At 41.3% G+C, this 27,936-nt stretch overlaps 3 protein-coding genes across 3 annotated transcripts in view; all 3 read right to left on the bottom strand.

Annotated features, from left to right (window-relative positions):
• Window positions 1-12,045, bottom strand: part of LOC105442246 (MAM and LDL-receptor class A domain-containing protein 2-like) — a 91,869-nt gene extending 79,824 nt beyond the window's left edge. Inside the window, exons 1-5 of the mRNA XM_030994050.1 lie at window positions 11,811-12,045; window positions 4,275-4,501; window positions 2,811-2,943; window positions 1,350-1,493; window positions 20-273 (exon numbers count right to left, since the gene is read on the bottom strand). Coding sequence (XP_030849910.1) covers window positions 20-273; window positions 1,350-1,493; window positions 2,811-2,943; window positions 4,275-4,463 — 720 coding nt within the window. The 5' untranslated portion in view covers window positions 4,464-4,501; window positions 11,811-12,045. The remainder of the gene's footprint in view (window positions 1-19; window positions 274-1,349; window positions 1,494-2,810; window positions 2,944-4,274; window positions 4,502-11,810) is intronic.
• LOC115927538 (uncharacterized protein K02A2.6-like) lies at window positions 6,429-11,522 on the bottom strand. Its single transcript, XM_030993578.1, has one exon. It carries the CDS (start codon window positions 10,938-10,940, stop codon window positions 7,032-7,034), a length of 3,909 nt encoding a protein of 1,302 aa, XP_030849438.1. The 5' UTR covers window positions 10,941-11,522; the 3' UTR covers window positions 6,429-7,031.
• On the bottom strand, window positions 11,209-27,843 carry LOC115927778 (MAM and LDL-receptor class A domain-containing protein 1-like). The gene is made up of 11 exons (XM_030994051.1): window positions 27,579-27,843; window positions 25,157-25,407; window positions 23,024-23,117; window positions 22,054-22,203; window positions 20,564-20,829; window positions 19,335-19,425; window positions 17,906-18,037; window positions 16,544-16,692; window positions 13,685-13,804; window positions 11,811-12,045; window positions 11,209-11,222 (listed from the first exon to the last, which is right to left on the bottom strand). The coding sequence occupies exons 1-11, from the start codon at window positions 27,841-27,843 to the stop codon at window positions 11,209-11,211; spliced, it is 1,767 nt and encodes a 588-aa protein (XP_030849911.1).
• Between the last annotated feature and the right edge of the window lie 93 nt (window positions 27,844-27,936).

The following is a 27,936-nucleotide window of genomic DNA, read 5'->3' on the forward strand; positions in this document are numbered from 1 at the left end:
ATATATTGTTCATAATTACCATGAACTGATCAGTGCCACTTAGTTGAACCTGTCCTGGACCCCATTGTGGTCCTGTTGGTTCCGTCTCATTCCACACCGACATCTCACCATCCATATTCTGCACGTAGACACTCAGCCTACTTCCTGTAGGAGACCCATACTGCTGATACCAGAACTCCATGCAAGTGCTCTCTGCGGTGGGGTTCATCATACGTGGGGAGTTCAAGCGAGCCCAGTCATTCTCGTAGGGGACATCCAAGTACATGTAGAATCCTAGATAAATAAGATATTTACCCATTTATGCTATGGTCACAACACCTAAAAGTAGCCCGCTTGGCGGCAGGGCGGCGAGGTTTGAGCCAATTTCGCCCGGACACCGCTTGTTTTTAGGGCATCGCTCGGTCGCTGCTGAAGTTTTAGCGCGGAGTTAAAATTTGGGCAGCGCCTACTCACTTTCACTCATCCGCCCGTGCACCGACCTAATCGAGCGTTTGTCGAGCGATCTAGGTAAAAAATTGAAGTCTGTAGGTCAAAGGCTGCCAAACAGACGCCACCCTGTCACCGCTCGGTCGCCGCTGAGAGATCAGTCCAAAAACGAGTCCAAAAACAGTAGGCAGCCTTTGACCTAGCGGTTTGATTAGGTTGACGCCCTGGCGGCGAACGCCCAGGCACTGAGTGTATTTTGGTGCCCCGCCGATCACTGGCCTGTCGGGCACTTTCTTTAAAACCAGCCAGTGGCCGGTGGGAGACCGCTCAGGAATCGACAGGGCACTGCCCATGCCTCGCTGGGGCTCTACAGCCTGCTCGAGATCTCCAAAAATTGTTGGGCGATGTCTAAATTCCAGCGGTGACCGAGCAGGCTACTAATTGGTCGATCGCCGCTCTGATTTGTGACAATAGCTTATCTTGCACTGGTAGCAAATAAAGCTGTGGAATCACAAATTGGTTTACTGTATTGTTTGTAGTGTATTGCAGGCCTGACTGATTCATCAGTGTTCTGTTTTGGGGCTTCATTACGTGAGAAACTTACTAGGTAGCTAGAGGAAGATTTTACAATTAGTTTTCTTGGGACAAGATAATCCAGGACATAACATTACCGCGGTAATCATACACATCACTTCATCCAGTATGAGGGATTGAATGTAGAAGAATTCATGCAGATATTTAAGGAGTCAATACTTAATTTCTTGTTAGTATATAGTTCCTATACATCCTCTTCATTTCCCTACTATTTTCTCCCATTACTTTCTATGGTCCTTGCATGCTCTATTTCTCCTAATATATCCCACTAATATCCTTTCCATTCTCTCTCTCTCTCTCCCTCCCCCTCCCTCCCTCTCTCTTCTTACCTCTCTCATCTCCGATGGTATGATCAGCTCCTGGACCTTCTTCATCGTAGTGGGTCTCTGACGAGGCTCGTTTCCACGGATATATAGAGCCCAGGACCCAAGAACAGAAGCCGTTCTCAAAATCACAGCCCTGATTTTCTGGAGCTGCAGAGATAAAAAGATCTTGTTTTAATACAATGTAGGTTCATACACTGAACAACATTGGTGAGGAGCACTGTGGTACATGTATAATGGGTAAGACTCTTGACTCAAACAAGAGATCCCAGGTTCCATTCTTACTCTGCGCTAATTACATTTATATCTTTGTACTTCAAGATGTTCTGCCCACATTTGTCCTTGACCCACATGCATTAATCTGTTGACTCCTGAATTCTCTGATTCCTATAGGCTTAATACAGGGAGCACTCAGTTCCTGTAGACAATGGGTTAAACCATTGACTACTGAATTCTCTGATTCCTATATAAATATAGGCTTAATACAGAGAGCACTCGGTTCCTGTAGGAAAATTTTCTGCAAAAAGGTACCACTTTTTTGTATCACATTCCTTCGCGGTCATTATAAACCTAATTATGAAGCAGATATCGGGTTCATTCATGCATGACGAGGGCTTCAACAGGACAATTTTTTTTTTTAATTGGCACACACAGATCTAAACGTCAAATGATCTTGGACACGTTAAAAATATGCGTCATCAGTCGAAAAATAATATAAAATTCCAATGCTACTTCATTGAATAATCATTTCCATACACTGTACAATTTTAATCCAATGCTGTCCCGTCTCTTATTGTCATGCAAATAATGCCAATCATTGCAGTCTGACTTTCCCATGAGCGCGATGGACTCATTTGCAGTACTACTACCGGGTATACCCACTTAGCATATGCGTGGGGAGGGGCAATGTTCACATAAAGCCTTAAAATGACTTGGAAACATTGTTGAAGGTTTGTGAAAAAAACTGCGTAATTTTTGTATGAAATGTTACTTATTATATTCCTTACACTGTACTAAACCTCCAACACGCAACAAATCCTGAACAAATTCTCAACCACAAAGATATTTATGGTTTTCTTTGAAGGCATCACTGTGCGACACCATCTAACAGTAAGTTCTCCCAACTATTTCTTAATTTTCCCAGCCGTTTTTCCATGGAAATAAGACATAAGACAGGCTTTTAAAAATCTTTCAACACTTAAATGTCTGGAATGGTATATAGAGCCAGTTCATTGCTTTGTGACGATTAACATTCACCTAATATGTAATCAAATTGTAATAGTTGGGAGAATTCAGGAATCGATTAGATCAGCTTTTCCCATTTTTTATCATTAATAATGGTCTGTTTTAAACTTGTTTGTACATAGTACATTTAGGTCACTACCTTAGCACCATTTTCTCTCATCTGAACAATGCTACCAAGTCAATAGTCAATAGGGAGGACACTAATCCATAAAAGAGACTTACCCAATTCGTCTGAACAGTCTCTGTCTTCAAGAGTTATATCATCAATACATATATCCCCATAATAGGTATACTGAAGATCCCCTTTAAGAAAGATCTGGTAGGAAAACGAGTCACTGAGAGTCGGGATTGGAACCTATAATGATAAAATCAATTATATTTCAATTCAGTTCAATTAATTTCGCATCATAAAAAAATCAAGTACAACATAAATACAGATAATAGGCTAGGACCCCTAAGAAGCAACTTGTGCTAGTAAATTAGGCCCCTAACAAGTTAAACACAACATATAAGGTGTGTATATATATATGTATTTGGTATGGTCATTGAAGAAAACTAGCCAGAAATGAATTTTCAAGAAAACTAGATGGAACTTCGACTGCGCGCAATCAAAAATGATGCCTCCGTCATAGAGCAATTTTACAAACCAAAACAGAAGAAATTTTTCAAATTCAAGTTCAATTGTAATCCATTAACAGGTTCTCAGAATATCGTGATTACAAGCAATTTCTTATATACATATATGACCCTTTGATCATTGACCTCATGACCCTAAAATCTACTGGCTCTGCAAGATGTCCTGAGTTAAATAGTAATCCATCTGTCAGTTCTAATGAGAATGCGTTAACAAGCTATTTTTGCATACATAATGAACCTATGACATTTGACCTTATGAACCAATAGTCTACTCAGATCATACATAAATGATCTAAGTTTGGCAGGAATCCATCAATCTGTTCTAATGATAATGCGATCACAAGCTATTTTTGCATACATAATGAGCCACATGACCTTTGACCTTGACCTAATGACCCCAAAATCTACTCAGTTCATCAGCTCTGCAAGTAACATACATGACCTAAGTTTGGCAGGAATCCATTAATCGGTTCTTCAGATAACGCAATCACAAGAACGGGACGTACGTACAGACGTACGGACGGACAACCCGAAAACATAATGCCTCCGGCTACTTCGTAACGGAGGCATAAAAAAAGAGGAAAGGGGGATTACAAATACAGTATATCTACCATCCAAATTACATTTTGGTAGAAGATGAAGTACGGTATGGTCATTGGAGAAAGCAAGTCCAATAAATTATCCTGCATCTGGGGCTGGGGTAGCACGAGGGAAGCACGGGGGTTGCACGGACGTAACATGGGGGTAGCACGAGGGAACGCGGGGTAGCGCGGGGGAACGCGGAGGTATCACAGGGGTAGTAGTGAAGTAGCACTGGGGTAGTGCGGGGGGAACGCGGGGGTAACGCTGGGGAATACACGGGGTAGCATGGGGTAGCAGGGGGGTATAGCACGGGTAGCGCAGAGCCGCACCAGGGTATCCGGAGTAGCGCGGGGTAGCACTGGGGTAGCAGGGGGTAGCGCGGGGGTATCGGTTTCATAAAATGATGCCCAGGTTCCCGTTGGCAATGGATCTTTGTGAAACACACCCCTGGAGTTATACTTCACTCACCAAAGCTTGCTTCCATCCATAGCCCTTGTTCCCTGACACTGTTTTCAGACTCCATGGTTCTGTAGAATCATCAGTTATTAACTGCACCTCAATATCCCCAAGATTGTCACCATACATAAAGTAATAGAAACCAAAACAACGCGTTGTATCGCCAGTGAAGACGGTGGATTTTAAAATGGCGTAGGTCATTGAAGAACTTGAAGACGCAGGTAGATAGATGTATAAACCTTTGGAATTAGGACAAAAACACAATGAATATTGTTAATAATGATATCAAAATTCAATAATAATAACAATCATATCAATAATCATAAAAATACCAAAATAATAATAATACAACAAAAATATGTAATAATACTCCTACAACTATGTCGTCCATCACAGAGCACAAAGGCCAATTTGTGCCTGAAATAAAATAATAAATAATATTCTGGAACTGGGGGGGGGGGGGGGGTGTTTCACAAAGATCCTCAACATTATGGAGAGCCATTTGTAGACTTAAAATAAAACATATTTAAAAGCAAAAAATCTAGTATTTTAGACTTTTCATAAATTCCCCATCAAGAACATAAAATCTCCTTGATAATAAAAAATACATGATTTGAATCATCATTTTATGCCTTTTAAAATAACTTTCACAAAATATTTTAAAACATACTACCTGCTTTCCATAATTGTTAAGTTTGACTTGGGATCTTTGAGAAACACACCCCTGGACTTACATATAGTACCCCAGGAAAAAAAAAAAAAAATTGGGGGGGCTACTTTTTAAGTTTGCTTGCATGAAAATAACACTTTTTAATTTGTTTTGCATTGAACTCTATGCACATTTTGGGGGTCTCTTTTATGATTTTCGGGGGCTCTTTTTGGCATTTTGAGGGCGAATTTGCCTGAGCCCCAATGCATTTTTCCCCAGTAGTACCCAATACATCTAGGCTGATGTCTCTAAGCACTTTACAGATATTATTGCCTCAATCACGGGATTCAGGCTAGCCGCACACAATGTATATGCACAATCTCCACTCCCTGGGGATCATTTCAGTCAAGAACCAATGTACAGATGCTAGCAATGCTGAACAAGCTACAACATACCTCCCACACCCTTCCCCCACTCACTCAGCGTCTATATCCCCCCCTAAGAAAATACCCTGGCACCGCCCCTGTATGACAGCTAGCATGAACACACAAAACAAATTAAACTGAGCAGTTCATGCACTTCCATCACTGTAAACAAAAAATGACAATGTATACACTGACGTCATATGACGTCACAAAGGAAAAATGATGTGGACAAAAATCCCTGAGCGCTGCCGATTATCCCTGGATTTTTCTAGGAATATCTGTCCAACTGACGTCACTGCCAATTATCCCTGGCCGGTCAATTATTCCTGTCACACCCGGCTGGCCGCACACTAGCTAGCAGCAAGCTGATTACTGCAACCTCCACTACTACTACTCCCACTGATTAATACTACTACTACAAAACCAAAAATTACTGAGAAATCCCAGCATTAGCATGACCACTAATGTCACCATATATGAGCTATGAGAGAAATCCTCAGGGCAGGAGTGTAGGCTTCCCTATACCTGCCATGGTTGCCCCCGAAAAAATAAAAGATTTCTGTTAAAGGTAATACAAAGTTTTGGGAAATTTTGAAAATTGGGTGGATAGTGAATCTTTACAATTTTGATATATTTGGATGCCCCTGTGGATGTATTATAAGGAATAAAAAAATTAGCCCCTAGCTAAAACACTTCTGTTTTCGAGAAAAATTTAATATACAAATTTACCGGTGCTCCAGGTAAATTTTGATAAATTTCAAATAGCGCCTATGGCCGTACAATCGTAGCTGCGACCATGAAAATCTCAGAATATGTAGTTGGGATATATAATTTCCTAACGGGAATAGCTAATTGGTCGATTTCAGTCAAGAAACATTGTTTCATAGCTAAATTAATATCTTGACCTTGAGAGGGAGCCATACAACATAAAGAGCTTATTATTTATAATTTCATAACTTTAGACTCGATTTCAACTGCGACAACGATCAATGTGTATTGTAGGAACGTATATGCTTCCAATATGTTAATTTGAACCAAATTCATGACCCCATACTATTATGTTCTTATAAAAGACCAGTTGGAGAGCTTTGATTGAACTAATAAGTTGTATAGCTTTATTGAGGCTCTGTGTCAGTCAGACATCTTTGTAGGCATCTCTTGTACAAGTACTCATTGTTTCATAACATGACCTGGCATGAGTCATGGGTTGCAGGTCATTCTATATTTAGTTATACATACTAGTCTGTATTTGCAGACTCTGTTAAACTACATGTAGCTATCACTACACCTCCCTTCTTTAAAAGAGGTTTACATATACATATATAAAACTTCTTAAACTGTACAGAGTGACAGGGTGGACTACCTGTACACTCGCGACTGTACTAGGGCATTATTCTGTCCCTTAAAGCTGGAGTACTGTCGCTTTCAAATATATAACTTATTACGCGACAGTCCATATCTTTCAAGGTTGCGATTCGCGAAACTGGAATTCTCCGTTGAGGTTGAGTGATATCTGTTGATTTTTGTAATCAAGTGACTAATTGAATCCGGTTATATTTTTAAACTATAACATGCAAATATATATATCATGCTCATGCAATCCTGCAGTTATGTTTTAAAGTCCAAGTTGAACTCTGTAACTATAAACTATTTACAAAACGCGAAAGTCTTTCTCTGTAGTTCGCTTTCATTTATTTACAAGTTCAAGCGATCTGGCGGTTTAATAACTCGTCCGCTTCTGGTTCTGGTTGATGACGTAGTTGAGCTTTCTTCAGATGCTGGTTGCTCTGTAGCTTCTGCAGTGTCATCTAGCTCGAAGTCATCCTGTGTTGGTAGTGGAATAGACTCGGCTTGTTGTTGACGTGGGACTGGCCTGAGGTGACGTCTGTTTCTGCGACGTATCTCTCCTGTTTCTGTCTCGATCTGGTATGATCTGTTTCGATCCTGGACAGACCTGACAATACCACGTTTCGACCAGGTGTTGGTTTTCATGTCTTGGAGTATGACATGATCTCCAGGCTTTAGCTTTGACAAGTCTCGAGCATGTTTGTCGAATCGCTCTTTTTGCTTCACCTTATGATCCTCCTTTCTTCCCCTCACTGATCGAGTATTGACCTGTTGGTTGTCGAGTAAACTGTCAAGCATGGGGAGATTTGATCGAAGTCGACGATTGTAGAGGAGTTCTGCCGGAGACTTTCCGCATGCTAGTGGTGAACTGCGATAGACTTGTAGAGCTCTGTGGATATCCTGTCCACTGTGCTGTGACTTCAATATGAGTTTTTTGACAATCTTCACAGCATTCTCTGCGAGGCCATTGGATTGCGGATAATATGGACTCGATGTAGTATGGCGAAAATCCCATTCTTTTGCAAAGCTCTGGAACTCTTGGCTTGCAAATTGAGGACCATTATCCGACATGAGTTCACACGGCGTTCCATGGCGAGCAAATACTGCTTTCATGTGGTTGATCACGGCCTTGCTACTAGTAGAAGTCATAGTACATACTTCAATGAACTGTGAATAGTAGTCGACGATGACCATGTACTCTCTATTGTTCAGCGTGAACAAATCAACAGCAACTTTTTCCCACGGGCGGTTCGGCACGTCATGAGGATGTAGACTTTCAGCTTGCTGTTTTGGTCTGTACATTAGGCATGAAGTACAACTTTGGACCATTTCAGTGATGTCTGTGTTAATTCTGGGCCAATAGATGACTTCTCTAGCACGTTTCTTACACTTCTCGATGCCTAAGTGTCCTTCATGGATTTTGTTTAGCATGAACCTTCTCATCGTAGTGGGAACCACTATTTTGCTGCCTTTGAAGATGATGCCATCTGCTTCAGAGAGTTCACTCCTGATGTTCCAGTATTCCCTGACTCTAACTGGACATTGCTGCTTCGTTTCCGGCCAACCATCTCTGATGATGCCTAGCAGCTCTTGCAGTTGATCATCTTTCTTTGTCTCTTCGACAATCTGATTTCGTTTGTTCGATGTAACTGGCATGCTCTTGACAATAGCATCTACGTAGACTCTAATATCTTCCTCAGTTTCAGCATTCAACTCAGCCTTCGGATCTACTGCTCTGGACAATGTATCAGCAGTATACATGTACTTTCCAGGCGTGTACAAGACCTTGAGATCATATCTCTGTACCCTGATGAGTAACCTTTGAATGCGTAGGGGACAGTCACCCAGTGACTTTACAAACAGTGGAATAAGTGGCTTGTGATCAGTCTCCACTTCTACTTGTTGTCCATAGATGTATTGATGGAATCTTTCACATGCGTATGTGATTGCCAGCAATTCTTTCTCGATCTGTGCATATCTAGTCTCTGCATCAGTCATTGATCGAGATGCATATGCGATCGGAACCCAATCTTGATCATATTGCTGTAGTAGCACGGCACCAATACCATCCTTTGATGCGTCTGCTGACAGCTTGGTTGGTTTCTTGCAGTCATAGAAATGTAGGACTGGCTCTTGTATCAGAGCTTGTTTCAGCTGATTCCATGCATCCTCTTGTGCATGATCCCATGTCCATACATTCTTTTTGTCTAGTAGATGTCTCAGTGCTGCTGACTTGGTCGACAGATCTGGAATGAACTTCCCTTGGTAATTGATCATACCCAAGAACCGTTGGACATCTTTCCGACATTTCGGTCTCTCAATGTTCAAGATAGCAGACACTTTCTTTGGATCAGGTTGAACTCCTTGATCACTGATCAAGTCACCAATGAATGTGAGCTTCTTGACATTGAACTCGCATTTGTCTTTGTTCAACTTGAGATTCATTTTTCTCACAATGCTGAGAACCTCTCTCAACCTGTCATCATGCTCCTGTTGGGTAGTTCCCCATACAATCACATCATCCATCATTGTGTTAACTCCCGGAATATGTGCAAACAGTTGGTGCACTATCTTGTGATAGACTTCCGGAGCACTACAAATACCAAAAGGTAGTCTCAAGAACTTGTACCTTCCGTATGGCGTGATAAACGTACAAAGTTTGGAGCTTTCGTCATCTAGTTGGATCTGCCAAAAACCACTAGATGCATCTAACTTGCTGAAGTATTTGGCTCCTGCAAAATGTGCAGTTATTTCAGCTCTTGATGGCAATTGATAGTGTTCTCTTTTGATTGCTCGGTTCAGGTCTCTTGGATCTAGACAGATCCTGAGCTGACCGTTCTTTTTCATCACCACCACGAGAGAAGACACCCAATCAGTTGGCTCATCAACTCGTGTGATTACGTCCATTCGTTCCATCTTATCTAACTCGTCTTTGAGTTTATCTTGAAGTGGAAATGGAACTTTGCGACATGCATGTTGAACAGGATGTGCGTCCTCTCTCAATGTGATGTGGTGTTTACCAGGAAGACAACCTAGACCTACAAACACATCTTGATAGTCTTGAACTACACTTTTACCCGTTACGTGTTCAGTTTGTTTCTCAACATGATACACCCGTTTCACCAGATACAAGTCTTCACTCGTCCGTAATCCTAACAAAGGCTGACGATTTCCAGGAATGACTAGACACGGCACATTGCGTTTGATCCCTTTGTACTCAACTTGTACACAACAACGACCTTTGACCGGGATATCTGTCTCATAATAACCTGTCAACATCACTTTGGCTTTTTGTAGCTTTGGTTTTGGTTTCAATTTGTGAAATACTGTCTCAGGAAGAAGATTCGCCTGAGCACCAGTATCAACCTTGAAGTCAACCGGCTGGTTATTGACTAGTAGATTAACTATCCATTCATCATTGGATTCTTTTAATTCAACAGAGCAAATCATGAAACCTTCTGAATCTACTTCCAAGTGCTGCAGTTCATTGACCTTGGCTACTGGGGTTTTACAACATTTAGCAAAATGATTCTGCTTACCGCACTTCTTGCATGTTTGACCTTGTGCGGGACATTTGTCTTTGCTATGTCGGTTTCCGCACCTGCTACATGCATTACTTTTAGTACGACCTTGAGGTTCTGACCGTTTTGACTTTGAACCAGGAAATTTCTTCTTAGTCTTGCTGAAAGAATCTACCGGAATTGAGGCGTTTCCCCCTGCGGAACTCAACGCTTGTGCCTGCGTTCGAGTTTGTTCAGCCGCACGACATACTTGCAACGTTTTAACCAATGTAAGATCATCTTGCCTCAACAAACGTTCTCTTAGACCATCGTCTAAAATACCACAGATAATTCTGTCCTGGATAAGACTCTCTTTCAACATGGAAAACTCACATGACTGAGCACGACTCCGCAATTCTGTTGCGTACTGATCAACACTCTCATGCACTAACTGAGATCTTGTGAAAAATCTATGTCTCTCATACGTTAGATTACGTTTCGGCATGCAATATTCCTCATATTTGTTCAACACTTTCTCAAGCTTCATGCTCTCACCCTCAGCAAATACAAACGTATTATACAATTCCAAGGCAGCATCGCCAATCACGTGTAGAAGCATTGATGTTTGTAACTTTTCATCTTTTTCAGACATTCCTGAGGCAACATTGTATAGAGTGAATTTCTGTTTAAATCTTCTCCAGTTCTCGGAAATATTTCCCTTTAAGTCGAGTGGAGGAGGTTGACTGAGATTTGCCATTTTGTTTCTTAGCCTAGTGTAGTCACTCACATGAACAGCATAACAATTAGCTTTTTATTTTTGTATCTTTGCAACAATTACTTTAAGCTCAACTATTAACTTTCACTGAGTTATTCTGTATGTTCATGTCCCATATATGTCACGCTTACTGCCCGTTATACTGGAACTGGCCCGGCACAGAACTATGCACTCCAATCCATACAACGACAGCGCTAACTATTATGGACATAACTACATTCACTGGACATACACTTAGACTCTAAGCCCTCTAGCTCTCATCATCTCTCACATCACAAAGAATTGGATTGAACTGGCCTGATTTCAATGATTCCTCCATATATATACACTGTAGGCTGGGTCGCTCAGCACAAACACTGGCTGCCTAGTTCTGACACCATATTATGTTCTTATAAAAGACCAGTTGGAGAGCTTTGATTGAACTAATAAGTTGTATAGCTTTATTGAGGCTCTGTGTCAGTCAGACATCTTTGTAGGCATCTCTTGTACAAGTACTCATTGTTTCATAACATGACCTGGCATGAGTCATGGGTTGCAGGTCATTCTATATTTAGTTATACATACTAGTCTGTATTTGCAGACTCTGTTAAACTACATGTAGCTATCACTACACATACCAAAACTTTGTAATACCTTTTAATAAAATCAGTCCGCTCCAATACTAACTCCGGGCAGGAATCTCCGTCTGCTCCAACGCCGACGCCTTCCTGGGCTGGAGTAAGTCCAATATACACTAGCCCTGTTTGATTACTGCCAGTATTAATACCAGAATAATGTACAGTGCGTTGATCTTCTTTTCATGAAGCCTGCACTTTTCAGGAAGAAGAAGGAGAAGAACTAAACCAAACTCACCAGCAGCGGTACCATAGGTATGATCGACATCAGCCCCTGTGTCTTCGCCAGGTGTGGGTCCACGAATACGCTGCCAGTTGAGCTCATCGTCTTGTCTGTCATTTTTCCAGGTGCAGTAGGAGTTCTCAAAGTCGCAGCTGCCGAACGGAGAACACGGTGAATCTTCAAACCAGATCTCGTCTACGGCGATTCCCCCGCCTTGATTGAAATCAGTGGTGCTCGCTTCGAACGACACCTGTTGAGAGGAGAGCGGAGGAGATAGAGCGGAGAGCGACATGAGGAGAGCGATGTGTGCATGCTTAGTACAGTGCGCGCCTGGCCTGACGCTATATATAATGGATTTAGCCCGATTTAGCCCCGTTTTCCAATATCTTGTCAAATACACTTCAAGGGCGGATTTACATTATTTTGTAGTTTGGCGGGGTATAATTAAAAAAAGAAAATGCATACAAATATATAAGCTTTAATTTGGGTCGTTGCTATATAGTTCCGTTTCAAAAGGGAGTTATAAGCCGATCGAGTCGGGTTCCTCTGCCGCTCCCCCCCCCCCCCCCCCCCCTCACAGATCTTACATAATTCCTGATTCAGGTTGAATCACTCTTGTCTGGAGATTTCATTAATATCTCCCCCCCCCCCCCCCCTCCCAGGCGCGGATCCAGGATTTCTTAGGGGGGGGGGCCCCTTTTTTTTTTTTGGTCTCAAAAAAAAATCGCAACGACACAGCCAGCCGCTAAAAGCGGGGGCAGGGGGGGTAAGAGGTCACTTTTTTTGTTTGTTTTTTAAATTAAAAAAAAACATCACAAAAAGGGGGGGGGGTGCTCCAAAATACACACATAAAAAAACCGAAAAGGGGGGGGGGTTAAACCGATTCGGGGGGGGGGGTTAAACCGAAGACGATTCGTTGCACCGTTCTCGACTCTTAATCCTCGTCTGAATTCAGTCCCCCCCCCCCCCCCCCCCCATCCGCGCGTGCGAAGCGCGGAAGCTTTTACGTTTCATTAAGTCATTAGAGAAAGAAGACGATTCGTTGTACCGTTCTCGACTCTTAATCCTTGTCTAAATTCAGTTACCCCACCTGCGCGAAGCGCGGAAGCATTGACATTTAATTTAATTATTAGAGAAACAAGACGATTCGTTATCGCAAATAATCCTCGTCTGAATACAGTTTCCCCCCTAAGCTTTTACGTTTCATCAAATCATTAGAGAAAGAAGACGATTCGTTGTACCGTTCTCGACTCTTAATCCTCGACTGAATTCAGTTTTCCCCTTCCCCCTCCCGCGTGAAGCACGGAAGCTTTTACGTTTCATTAAATCATTAGATTTCCAGTGTTTGATTGCTGCACTCCAGCGATTATCATTTATACGGCTGATGTGACCATTCTTCTTTTCTTTATAGCTTATATACCTGAACCTAAATAGTGGGTCTAAAAAAAACATTATTTCCAAAAAAAAATATCCCTCGGGGGAATACAATGATAGTGTGGTACGGTATGTCATTGAAACAGCTCCCGTAGGATTTTTGTGCCAAAGTTGAAGCCAAAGCATTTTTGCATTTTTGCATTCATTTGGGTTCAAGCTATCAAAAATTGATGGGGTTCAAATTTTCCCGAAGACACCAAATTTCCGTATTGCGCGTTATTTTGGCGACCAATATGGACCCCCCCCCCCCCCCCCCAGGAAATGAAGGAGGGGTCTGAAAATTTGAACTCCATCATTTTGGGCCAATTCGGACCCGTTTGAAGCCAAAACAGTAACAACAACAACACCAAAAAAAAAAATTAATTATGGTAAAAAAATCCTACGGGATTACATACCATACCGCACTATGAGGCATATTGATATTGTGCAGTAAGAATTTAAAAATATCTACCAACCTTCATTCTGCTACTAGGGTTGATCAGGTTTGTTTCCTGTACATGCCATTCGTCCGCATGAGTACCTCCATCCATCTCCCACAGCATAGTGCGTTGACCTACCTCTGTCTCCATATACACCTGTAAGAGTTGAATTCATAACACCTTTTTAGAGTTTGATTTATCAATTAAATAGGCCATTTTCGTTTTAACATTAAAAATTTGATGCATAAATCTTATAGTACCTCGTTACCGTCAAGTATTTTAGCCACCTGTTAAGAATAATTATATTACAATAGTCAGAATGCGAATTGCATCATTAGCCTACATTCCGTGTTGTTAGGAAAGACAGAGCATATTTGTTCTACCTAGAACAATTCAGGTATGCAATTCGCATTCCGACTATTGGAATATAATTATTTGTAACAGGTGAATGAAATAATTTGTAAAATGGCAGAGATGTATGCATTAAATTTACCATATAACGAAAATGGCCTATTCAAATCTGTTGAACCATATGCATTCACCGAACTCACACTAACTTTTGTTAAATAAATCTGTATAGTCTGTGTATTTTAATTCGCAGGTATTCGTTGGTATCACCGTGATACCAACGGAGTACATATTTCCCCTCACTTTTCAAAGAGAGAGAGAGAGAGAGAAAGAAACAAAAACGCCCCCTTTTTAAAGAAATCTCTGGGTGAAAAGTCAAATACACCCCCTTTTTTACAATTCTCTGGCCAGCCCGGCCCCCCCACTCAGGTTTCAAAATGACCGCATGCGTGTTGCCAAAATGTCCTTTTCGTAACAAAAGAAAAAGGTCGAGCCGTATTGACTTTACACACCGGACTTTTGCTGAAAAGGGGGGGTGCGGAAAAAGGCTCGTATACAAAAGAAAAAGGTCGAGCCGTATTGACTTTACACACCGGACTTTTGCTGAAAAGGGGGGGTCGGTTGGAACACGCATATGCGTACCCTAAATAACACTGAGTGGGGGGGCCGGGCTGGCCAGACTTTGTCGCGCGAAAATAGCTCTTTACCGGAGATTTCGGGAACACGAATGCGGTCCCTCTGACCCCGGAGTTGGGGGGCGGGGGGCGGGCCCCCAAATATCCACAGATCTTTTTCACATGGAGACGTCCAACTTTGTGCATTTTACAATTTTACAACTATCTTTTATAAAGTTATTCAGTGCTTATATATAAGAAAAAGAGATCATGGGAAAAGGTAAATATATTAGAAAAAAGCAAATGTTTGACTGTATTCAAAGTATTCCGTTTTTATATAGCGCCTAATACATTAACGACGTGCCTTAGCGCTTTACAGATATATTATTACCCCGGTCATCGGAATGAGGCTTACCCGCATACAATGTATGCACATTCTCTAGACCCTGGGGGCATTCTGGTCAGCCGCCATTTTACCAGCGCACACTTTCTTATTAACTTTAGCATCCTACTGGGTACCCATTTAAAGGTGCTATGTCCCACCAGCAGGCCAAACAAGTGAAAAGGTTAAATTCTAACGGTATTTGAAAGACAATACCAATTTAGAGCTTCCCTCAAAACAAAAGGGCTTGAAAATGGCTTTTTAGTGGGAAAAACGACCATTAGTTGTCGAATCGACTTAAGTGATTGCAATCATCTAAGTAATAGTCTGATTTTCAGACCCTTTTACCGAATGGTCGTACGGTGTATGCTGCACAAATGTTCAATCAGTTTATTTTTGGTCATTACAAGAAGTGGGTTATGTAGATAAATGCTCATGTACCTCGTACAGCTCATTTTATGTATGTTAAAGGTAAAGACCAGTATTGGAAACGCCCAAATTTCAAAAAAATAAATGGAAACTCTTATTACCAATCATGTGAAAGAATATGTTTTTAATAATACATGATGATAAAAATGTTGACGGGAAACCGCCTACTAATTGATATATTTGGTAAATTAGTGTATCTCTTGCCTGTTGAGAGATACAAATGCACGTGTCGCGCACGTGTGTGTAGTCCCATATACATCTTTCTGTGTACAGTGATTCTAACTTTATGAAGACTTGGCCAAATTTCTTATCATTTTGAGGATTCCAGAACGTTGCAGTACACCTATGCTAGATGATCAACGGACCTTTTCTGATAGATTCCACAATGTTTCTTTCACAATGCAATCGCATGACCATAACTGGTCTTTAGCTTTAATACCATGGTAAAAAAGGTGTCAGTCAGTCACTCAATAGTGTTTGACAATAAAGTCTAGAAGGTAAACGGTTTTCCTTGCATAATTTGAATACTAGGACACTACTAATGTTTACATTTTACAGATAGGACATACATGGCATATTCATAATTCCTGCAAAGTTCTACAGATTTTGATGTTGGCTGCAAAAGGGACATACAATCTTTAATACCTGCGGTGGAGAGTGGCAAATGTAGATTTACGTCTTGCCAAAGGACATTAGTGCCACGTCGGGAGTCGAACCCCGTACCTTGTGATCTGCAGTCGAGTGACTTATCCACTAGACCACAACACCTCTACCCTTGTGACTGCCATGTTCACATCTTACTTAGATCAGTGAGTGAAAGCCTATTGTTCTGCAGATCTTCTGACCCTAAATACACCCCTACACGGCTAAGGCCGCATTTGATTTGCGAGTAAACATTCGTCACAGATTCGAGCGATGCGCAATGTGAAAAATATGCACATGACGCATGCGCATCCCCCAGCGCGTATAATTATATCCTTGCAAATTTGTTTACATTCCTCACAATATCCATATTTACTCGCAAGTTAAAATGGCGCCCGTGTTGGCGCATGCGCACTCTTGTGACCGCGAAAGGGTGTATTGGGGACCCTTTCACGTTTCCCGCCTTTATTAGTCGCTCACCATTAACACAGAGACCCCGGATGTACCCATGTAGTACCAGAATTGAAAGCATCTCCCATCAGCGTCTGTAGAATCTAGATAACCGGTTTCTACTATTCCTGTCAGGCTATTGGATGTCAGAGATGACAGATCAGCGAAGAGCATGTGGCCTGAATGCAAATAAAGAGAGAGAGAGAGAAAAGCACGAGGTGCAACGTGAGCACAAGGTATGATGCGAACACGTGTGGTGCTTCGTCAGCAATAGGGACTTTTAGATTCTGCACGACGAGAACGCGAATTGCCCATTTAAGGCAATGTGACGTCACTGCCAGTGCCTTAAAAGGACGTCACATTGCCTTAAAAGGGCAGTCCACGTTCTCGTCGTGCAGAATCTAAAAGTCCCTAGTGTGTGCGTTGAACAAACGAATGGCGCCTGGTTGAAACGCCAGGGAGTTTAAAATGCGCACACATTGGTCCATATCCTACTTATTTATTTAAAGATAAAGTTGAGTTCTGGGGAGAGGGGAAAATAGTTTGTGAGCGTCACCATTCTTATTATGCAAGTTTGGAAGAACATCAGATAAAAAAAATGTCCCTGAAAAGCATGGCTCTTTAAATGCCTTTATATTTTAGGTATGACAAATTAGTAACAGCTTAAAAATGAGGCCCGTTTGTGTACATGTTTGTGTAGTCCCATATACACCAATACTGGGCCAAATTTCTTATCATTTTGATGATTCAACAACCATGCAGTACACACCAATACTTATATGCTATATGAGCAACTTTTTCTGATCGATTCCACACTATTTCTCTTACAGTACAATCGCATGACCAACACTCAACTTTATTTTTTAATCTAAACTCGGGTATAGGGTACCGTGTAGCAAAGGAACAGTTAGACTTCAGACTAATAACATCCACTTTTAAACCTGATTTTGGAACAAAAGCTTAAGCCCAGGGTCGGGTTTCAAGTCTATCAGGCTACAGGGAAATTACTCTATTTGAAAGGCAAATTATTATTATTATTATTATTACAAAGTCCGTTAGTGGTAAATGGATCTATGAATGGTCAATGGCTGTTTGAAAATGGTGTGGTGCGAACTTAAAAATGACATACTACGCCCCCCCCCCCTCCCACCTACTCACACAACAACATAACAATAATAATAATAAAAGAAACTTTAACAGGGGCAAATATCTGTAGTTACATGTTTCTTGGCTCTTAAAAGCAGACAATTTGACACCGGTGTGTCCAGAAGTCTGGCATGTGTGGCGTATATAGCCCGAAAAGGGGCGAATTAGCCCCTTATGCCCACCCCCCCCCCCCCCCACTCCCCTCCGGCCCCTGCAGCCCCTGATCTTCTTGTGGCATTATCCTACCTTCAGCACTGTTGTAGGTGACGTCAGTTGGCGGTATCGACCCGCCAGAGTTTGCCTCTACCAGGGTCCAGTCGAAGTCGCTCCCAGAGCCAGGGATGTAGCTGCAATCATCGTTCTCAAAGGTACATTGATCTAGAGATCGAGTATTATTAAAATACACGGAATATCAGGAAAAATACATAGGAAACGTGAAGTGTAGACAACATACAATTCACATGATTAACCTTAGTTTGTGAATTAAATGGAGAGAATTGAATTAAGTTCAAGCAAAGTTATCATGTAAACATGCAAAGACGCTATTCATCGACACTCAAGAGATAAGTATTCAACAATAGAAATGCTCGTCAAAGTATATCATTATAACCTCATAATTATATATGAAGTGTTATTCATTAAAGCCCCACTGTACTACTTGTAGCTACTTGCTCCCTCTATATAGAAAACAATGCATAAGCGGTGCCCGTTGGTCCCCAATGATCCTCTTTTTCTTATGTTAATTGAGAACCCCTCTGTCAGTGACCACGCTAATCCCTCTATTCCATTCTGGTCAAACTAGTGCAGAGGGGCTTTAAAACAATAGACATGAATAATGAAGGTTGAAGATATGTTGATTAGTTGGAGCTTAATTTCCCGAAACCACAAGCCCTTGCGGTTAAGGTATTTAATTCAATGTACATATATTTCTTTTCCACACATGAAATGAAACAGAATAACATGTATAAATGTGCAAAGCATGGATGATAATCGGTCTAAACAAATTTACAATAGATAAATGTGCAACGTGACTTGGATAATAAAGAACAAACGTCTTCCTAAGCTTTTCCATAATTTAGGAGAAGTTGCATAATAATTCGATTTTCGAAAACAAGAAAAGAAAATTAAGAAGGAAACAAATGTTTGTAAATTTAGAGGCCGACGCAGGCGCGTACGCAGGGGGGGGGGAGGGGTTTAGGGGGTTAACCCCCCCCCCCTTTGGTAATTTTATGTATGTAAACCCCCCTAAAAAACCTAAAACCCCCCCCCCCCTTTCTTTTTCTTTTTTTTTTTTTTTTTATAAAAAAAAAATTATGCCCACAGCCGACATTATTAGCCGCTTATTCAGCGGCTGACTGAGTCGTTGCGAAATTTTCGGACCAAAAAAAAAAAGAAAAAAAGTGACCTCTTACCCCCCCCCCCCCCCCCCCCCCCCCCCCCCCCTTGAAAAAAATCCTGCGTACGCGCCTGGGCCGACGTATAGAAGCGAAAGGCTTGTAAATTGAAGGCATTGTAGGCTTAATTATCAGTTTGTTTTTGTGTGTGTTTGTTGCATTAATGCCAGAAAGAATTATGTTCGCATTGAGAATACACCCGCCCACCCCTTACACACAAATACTACTTGTTAATGAGTTTAATCTAATACCTTATAAAACCATATGTTTCATATACTTACCTGGCGTTTTGCATTTGCCGTCATGGAATACAATGTCATCTAGTGCAACTTCCGCCGTGCTAGAATACGAGGTTTCTACTTCAAAGGTAACCTGTATAACATGACACACGAATGAAAGTACTTACATAATATTGTCTTGTTTTTCTTTTAGAATGGAACTCAAAACACATAGTGTAAAAATCCATTATTATGACACGAAATGGTATGCATGGGTGAATTACCGTTTGGTCTGCACCCAGTCCGTCTGCTACCCAATTAATCTATTCTCAGATGGTCTACACCCAGTCCGTCTACTACCCAATTAATCTATTCTCAGATGGTCTACACCCAGTCCGTCTACTATCCAATTAAGCTATTCTCAGATGGTCTACACCCAGCCCGTCTACTACCCAATTAATCTATTCTCAGATGGTCTACACCCAGTCCGTCTACTACCCAATTAATCTATTCTCAGATGGTCTACACCCAGTCCGTCTACTATCCAATTAAGCTATTCTCAGATGGTCTACACCCAGCCCGTCTACTACCCAATTAATCTATTCTCAGATAGTCTACACCCAGTCATTCTACTACCCACATGGTCTAATAATCATTTAGGCTAATAGTCATTTTGTTTCATTTCCATTTGGTCTAATCTTCAATGAATCTACTACCCATTTGGTCTATTGCTCGTTTAGTCTAATTTTCAGTCGGTCTAATTCCCAGGTTGTCTAATGTCCATTTGGTCTACTATCTATATCGTCTAATAATCATTTAATCATAAATAATAACAATCATCACTGAGTATAATACTGATAATAATATTGGATTCTTACATAGCGCACGTACCCACTTAGACCAAAAGCTTCAGTCTCTATATCGTCGGTTGTTCTACTGAGACTACGTCTGGCTCCACTAATATCCGGAGGTCTAGTGGAGCCAGACGTAGTCTCAGTGGAACAACCGACGATATAGAGACTGAAGCTTTCGGTCTAGTACCCACTTTGCAAGGTGCTCAAGGCGCTCCAACATTACCCGGCTATGATAGGCTGCCGATTTCGGCGCTCACAGCATTCAAGGAATTCCTTCCTACTGGTACCCGTTTAACACCTGGGTGGAGAGTGGCAAGTGTAGATTAATTTCTTGCCAAATGATATTAGTGCCGCGTCGGGACTCGAACCGCGGACCCTGTGATCCTCAGTCCGACGACTTATCCACTAGGCACTAGGTAATAAACCATTAGCACGTACCTGGTAATAGTCTGTGTCTGTGAAGTGTATAAGGACTTGATTCCATTGAGGGCCACGTGACTGATCTTCCTGCCACATGACATCCTCCTGATCGCTGGGACCAACGATCCATTTATAGACTGTTATCGTTTCATAGAAGGTACCGGACATGTAATACCAAAACTCCATACACGTTCCGTTGTCATCAGAGTTGAGAATGGTGTCGGATACCAGTCTGGCTGTGTTATAGGAGCCCTCATCAATAGGCTCCACATATATGTAGTAACCTTTGCATGGAAAATAAAGAAGTTCAAATGTTTCCAGAATGGAATGAAAAAAGAAGATACAAACAAAAAAGGCATTGCGTCCTCTTTTTACGAAGTGACGGATAACGTTTTTCCCAAAATGTTCAAATGTCTGTTTTACCAATATGTAGACATCATTCCTTCATTCATATCTTTCACCTCACCAAAGATTGGTACTCAATCCGTCACCTAAACACAATGTCACATTTTTACGAAGTTACGGCCGGTTATGAGTCAATTTCTTTCCATCGCAGATCATTGTTCTGGTTTTCAAGAAGACACAGTTTGATTACGTAACTGGACAACTTGCGCATGAATAAGGTTGGAATTACTAATCTCCTGTGGATCCTCGATGACAAGTCATAAAATAAAGTAATAAAATCTACACTCTCTAGTATCCCTCATGTTCCTCCCTCCTTTATCTCTCTCTCTGTTCTTCTTCTTCTTCTCCCTTCTATTTGCTTGTCTATCACCTGTATCCTATTCAGTTTATCCCTATTGTTCCTGTATCGGAAGTGTCGCGTATCAGGACAATTGCCCCCTAAACAATCGACCCACCCCGAGGACAATTACCCCCTTAGAAGACGATTGACTAAATATATCACGTGCGGGTCCCCCCGCCCCCCCCCCAAAAAAAAAAAACAAAAAAAAAAAAAAAACAAAAACAAAAAAAAAAAAAAAAACACACACACTCGCGGGGGGGGGGGGGGGGTGAATGTCCTAGAGTGTAATTTCTGGAGGGTAATTTCCCTGGGGTGTCGTCTACTAGGGGTTATTGTCTCCGGGGGTTAAATGCCCTAGGGTTTTTTCCGGGAGTAATTCTCTGGGGGTGATTGTCCTTGGGGAGTAATTGTCCAGCTTGTAATTGGCCGAGGGTGATTGTAGAGGGGGTAATTGTCCGAAGTGTCGCAGTGTCTCTCTCTCTCTACCCCATTTATCGCTCGCTCACCCCCCCCCCCCCCAACTCACTCACTATTATCTCTCTGCCTCTCCATTCTACTCATATTTCATCTCCCTTGATACGATCAGCTCCGGGTCCTGTTCCAGCCGTGTCGGTGGCTCCCTTTTTCTCTCCGTGCCTCCCATTCCATCTCCCTGCACCCTCTCTCTCTCTCTCTCTCTCTCTCCCTCTCTCTCTATCCCTTTCCCCATCTCCTCCTCTCTCTCTGTCAATCTTTGTTCCCCCCCCCTCTCCCTCTGTCTCACCGGTTTCATCTCCCTTGGTATGATCAGCTGCTGGTCCTGTCCCAGCCGTGCCAGTGGGTCCTGATGCCCTGGTCCAGTCAATGTCGTTGTCAATGTCTTGGTTCCATGCACACAGGTCAGCCTCAAAGTCGCAATCATGGGGACCGGGTGCTGAAATTCAAACAAAGAGACAAAAATTCATATTCCTTCAGACCGATGAGAGCCACACAATTGTGCCAGTTTTTATAAACAGCTGCGAATGAATTAAATTGATCGCAACCGGATATCAATAAATGTTTCAAGAAAATCGCAAGTACTTTCAGAAAAATCAACTCAGGAGCAATTTCAATTACCCCTCCCCCCCCCCCCCCCTCCTCCAAACAAAAACAAAAGTGGCACCGCCCCTTGAGCAACGCAATGGTTTTGGTATGATGGTGGCTGTGTGTTCGGACACCCGTAAAAACAAAGCTGCAACTTTTGCCTTTGGATTAAAAAGAAAAAATGCATCAAATACATGTACCTTTAACAATGGTAAATATTTGTCATATACTATCCAACATAAGTCATATAAGATTAATGAAATATTGCTCGTTAACTCCTTTAGGTTACTGTTTGAAATCATCTTTCCGTATAGCCATCCTGTTCAGACACACGACCTGTTGGGTGAATCTGTTGATAGCTAGAATTTCTTAACTCTTAAAGAAACATACCTCTTCCATGAATAGTTAACTTAAGCCCTTTTCTTTTCCCTATCCCTTTCTAACATTGTGTATGTGCCTTTTCTGATGAAATTTAGTTGTATGTTTTGTATGTATGATTTTGTGTAAACGCTGTGATATAGTGTACAATGGAGAGCGTACTGAATACTAGTTATTTTTATTATTATTATTATTATTACTATCATTATTAATATAACTAGGCGTTAACTCAAATAATATTACATGGAGCTAAGGCCCTTTTGACTCCAAACAGACAAAATAAGTATACTTACATGATTCCTCACACACATATCCATTATGGATCATGACGTCATCAATAGCGATATCAGAGTAGTGTTTCCCGCCAATCATGCCTGTGATAAAGACCTGATGGAGCGGAACATAAAAATATTGATGAAAACAGTCAAATATTGTTTTAGTTTGTATAGTGAACGATGTTAAGATAAAATAAGAACTTCATCGGGTGGTATTCTCGAAAAGGGGACTAACTTTAGTGCATGGTTGTTGAATCCTCCGACTAAGAGAAATGTACAAGGAGTAGTAGTTTGTTGTTGATGGCACGCCAATAGATAGCCATAGTTAGGGAGACACGATGTGTGTCTCTTCGTTAATTCTTCCATGCGTTTAAAGGCATTGTTTAACAATGTTTCCAATTTTACAAATCTGAGTGATGCATGGCCCTACGTGTTATCAGTGTCTGTGGTATGGAGTGTAATATTGAAGCCCTAACAAAATTGGCTTAAAATCTTTGGGTGACCGGTTTTACAATACTCATTTTCCCCACTAGACTTTACTGTTATAAAAAACTGTTCAAAACTGTGAGGCAAACAGTTTTTGACATTTCTACTTCCAATCATAAATATCTTGGAAATCAGACATGCAGGCGATCGGCTTATAAAATTCATTGGTTTCCTAACTGACCTAAAGTTTTATATTTATGATTGCAGCATTAGCAAAATGGTTCTGTTTAGAATCTGAGGCAAAGATATCAAATCCCTTTAAATGAGCTCTGAAAATGAAAGTTTAGAATTTCCCTAGGAATTTTCTGAATGCCATGACAAAGTGTTTCGTCATTTGTTCCGGCGCCATTTGATACGGGCTTTATTTCGTTTAAAATGTAGGCTTGGGTTAGGATTGCAAATTGGTATTACGTCAGGTTTTAGGGATAGGTTTAGGTGTAGAATTGGGTTGAATCTAGGGGTGAAGTTATGCATTCGGTTAGTGTGGGAAATTACCACGGAGTATTTTGTCGCATAAGCTAGTGTTGTAAAACCCATGACAACCTTAGCTTTGATGGTCTTGTAATCCAATTGGTGAATTTTAATTATCGATATTATCATGAAATCCACGTATCTTTGTTTGTTTTTGTTTTCATTTTGTTTTGTTTGTATATATATTTGGAAAACCAGCCGTGTCATGCTTGGCACAGTTACATTTTGACAATCCAGTCCCTTCCTCTGTGTTTGTATATATTGTATATTACTTTTTACTACTTTGCATTTTTTTAATGGAACGGTCAATACATACTACTACTACACTCTCCTTCATCAGTTGCATTGCGATGATTTCCTAGACCGACTAAGTACGTACTTTTGACGAAATACAACCCGGGCAAAAGTCAGATTACCGAATTTGTTTGATCGATTGTTTTGGTTGCTTTTACTCATATTCCATGCAAATTTACAAAGCTTAATACTTCTTGCAAAACATTTTCATTTCTGTTAGTAGTATGGAAGTAAATAATCCTGATTCATAATATTTAACGACATGAAAGAATGTTCTGTAAATCATTGAATACAGACATAAAAAGAGTGTATCTACTTAAAGCGTATCTGCCATAGTTTACAGGAGGGATTAGACTGGCCTGCAAGGTCACTGGACAGATGGTTATCTCATCAACTCAGCTCTCAGTTAACATAAGAAAAAGAGGACCATGGGGGACCAATGGTCACCGATTATGCATTGTTTGTTATATAGAGGGCGCAAGTAGCTTCAAGTAGTACAGTGGGCTTTAAAAGCTGGGCATTTTGGGTGTGTTGTCAATGAAATCACTGACTTAATATACAGAGACCCAAACAACGCTTTTTTTAATTAGTTAACGACATTAATGGATATACATTATTTGGAAGCCAAAACGTTTCAGTATCCTTTGTAACTTATAGGCCCGAATTCACAAAGGAGGTTTGTCGACGAACTTTGGTTTTTACGCGTTTTTTTTACAAACCTGGTTTGTAAAAACGCGTCAAAACGCGTCATATGACGCACGAAAACCAAGGTTTGTCGACAAACCTCCTTTATGAATTCGGGCAAAAAGGTTTAAGTTTCGGTTTCTCTTGATATTTTATAAATTTCATAACACCGTTTATAACTTTGCTGCCCCTGTGAGTAACCCCTGACTAATTTACCTGTGTTGCATCAGACGATGGTTCTAGCCAGGCGTTCGCCTGCAGCCAGACGTTGCCTTGGTTACCACTCTTCGTCCATCTCTCATTGTTCTCTGGGTTGTAGACGAAGAGTTTTCCCATGGTACTACCCAACATGTGATACCAGAAGGTTACGCAAGCACCATCCGTGCCCAGGGCTGGGATGGAAGGTGATATCAAGGTCGCCATTGCACCGTAGTCTTGATCCCCAGCCTCGGTGTAGAGATAGAATCCTATTGGAGGTTGAAAGAAAGAGCAGGAAGAAAAATACCGTGTTAAAGCCTATCTGCACTAGCTTGGCCTGCAGGGATTAGACCTCCCTGCATGGTCACTGACAGGTGGTTATCTCATCAAATCAGCTCTCAATTAAAAAAGGGACCATGGGGGACCAACAGTCACCACTTGGGCATTGTTTGCTATATAGAGGGCGCAAGTAGCCATAAGTATTGCAGTGGGGTTTTAAAAGTAATTGCCTCTTCAATTTGTACGCCTATGTCGCATTAGTAAACATTATTTGTATTGCGGATTGAGGAACAGGGTCCCATTGCATATAACTAATGGCAACGTTACCATCAATGGTACACGTAACTTACCACCAATGGTAAGGCTTATGCAACGGGGCGGAGAAAGAAAAGTAAAACGAAATAAAGTGGGCGGAACCTGTGATGGAATTGGTGATGATACCTTATATCATCACCACCACCACACCCACCACTATCACCGCATGAGGCCGTATTTTCAAGTGTTACATTGTTATTTCCTTATCAAAAATAGTTTTGTTTTAACTGTCGCTATTTTAATAGTCCAAGTGTCAAAGGACGTGTTTGCTCTAAGCAAACAGCTTCCAAAACGCAGTTCCTTGGGATTATATTAGATCGTTTATCTAGGCGGAGTTATGTACAGTTCTAGGTGGGAGGGGAGGGAAGGGGAAGGGAGGGGGACTTGGGGGCGAGAACCCCCCCCCCCCCCGTCTACCCTATTTTTTATCTTCTGAAATCGCGACTAGGCGTAGAGTAGATTTTTATATTTGCTCATTTTAAATATGATGAGGACGATTAAGTTTATTAAATTGGGGGCAGTGGCATATTTACCCAGCATTCACTACTGCTATACTCTTTTATTTGTTATTAATTTCATTGGGCCTAAGCAGACTGCCCTCTCGTCCTCCAACTTTCATCCTCTCTGTTATCTCCACTTATATCATCATCATTGACGTCATAAACGTCAACATGCTCAGAATGAAGTCATCCAAAAAAGAGCATGCCGCCTCATGATTGGCTCCGATTACTGTAGTTATGATCATGCTTGCCAGTATTGTTGCTTGCAATCCCTCAAAGACCGCCATCTAACATTGTATCTGAAATTTGCCAAGGTTAAACTGTACCCTACTCACGATTTCATGACTGGTTACCACCCACTAGAATGTAAGCTCATGGTCTTAATGTGCGAAATAAACGCAAGCACACAGAATAAAATGCAAAACAGAGCGCCACAGAAATAGCCCAATGCCTCACCTGATACGGCTACTCAATGATCGATCATTTGTGCAATACTTTTTCCAAAATGTGGAACCTATTGTTTACAATAATTTGTTTGGTTCATCTATGTTTCAACCCAAGCTCACAATTTTTATATCGAAAATCTATAATTGTGATCTATAATCTCAAAATAAATTGAATATGTGACTCTTTTTTTCAATGTAGAATCGATATCAATGTGACGTTTTTGACGTTATTATGAATTGTATTTAGACATTGCCTAATGTTAAAACTGCCCATTTCGCTCCCTCTCATTTTCTCTCTCTCTCTCTCTCTCTCTCTCACTCTCTCTCTCTCTCTCTCTCCCTCTCCCTCTCCCTCTCTCTCTCTCTTTTATCGCTTTCTCCTGTCTCTCTGATTGTCAGTCTCCTTCTCTCTCTCTCTCTCTCTCCCTCTCCCTCTCTCTTTTATCGCTTTCTCCTGTCTCTCTGATTGTCAATCTCTCTCTCTCTCCCTCTCTCTCTCTCTTTCTCTCTCTATTTCCCCCTTACTCCATCTCCCCTCACTCTCTTCTTTTTCCTTTCTTTCCACACTCAAACCGCCAACTATAGAATGTAAATATGTAATATTATGTTTACTGTTATGTTTTGCTGAACATATTTTGTACTCTATTTATTCCCCACTGTTCGCCCTCCTTTCATTTTAATAGAGTTGAATATGTGTATGCTTCCAATTTAGATTGATAGTTTGAATATGCCCTTCAATCCATGTCTTCATGTAAATTACTTTCTTTCGTTATAATGTATTAAATGTGGATCTCGTTGAAACTTTCTTTCTCTACCTCATTTTGTCATCGCGCTATCTCTCTCTCTCACACTCTTATCGTCATCATTATTCTAACGATCATTATCATCCTAACGTATTACCTGACCCTGATGTATGGTCTGAAGACGGCCCGGTATCGGGGGTCGGTGTAGGTCCTGATAGTCTGGTCCAGCTGATAGCACCCGTTAGGTCTGCATTCCACCCGCATAAATCCATATCAAAATCACAGTCGAAGTCAGGTACACTGTCATCAGCCTTGGTCACGTGAGCCAGCAGGTTGAGATGAAAGATCAAGAAAATCGACCACATGACGGTACCGCTGGATCTAAGACCACGTTTGGAGTTTACTGTGCAAGGGGTACCCATGATAAAGTTTAATATGGATACAACTCTTCTAGAGGCATATTTCCAGTAACTTCCACAAGGTATTTCCTCCAGAACCTTCCAGGACGGGGACGT

The sequence above is a fragment of the Strongylocentrotus purpuratus genome, unplaced genomic scaffold, assembly GCF_000002235.5.
Source record: "Strongylocentrotus purpuratus isolate Spur 01 unplaced genomic scaffold, Spur_5.0 spur5_scaffold_20, whole genome shotgun sequence".
Lineage (NCBI taxonomy): Eukaryota > Metazoa > Echinodermata > Echinoidea > Camarodonta > Strongylocentrotidae > Strongylocentrotus > Strongylocentrotus purpuratus.

Bases quoted from the DNA above. Each gene is read 5' to 3' on its own strand.
- LOC115927538 (XM_030993578.1), bottom strand. From the start codon at position 10,940: ATGGCAAATCTCAGTCAACCTCCTCCACTCGACTTAAAGGGAAATATT.
- LOC115927778 (XM_030994051.1), bottom strand. From the start codon at position 27,843: ATGGGTACCCCTTGCACAGTAAACTCCAAACGTGGTCTTAGATCCAGC. The intron at 20,830-22,053 runs GTGAGACAGAGG...TTCCATGCAAAG, and splicing joins TACCAAGGGAGATGAAACCG to GTTACTACATATATGTGGAG. The intron at 19,426-20,563 runs GTACGTGCTAAT...CATGTTATACAG, and splicing joins CAGACACAGACTATTACCAG to GTTACCTTTGAAGTAGAAAC.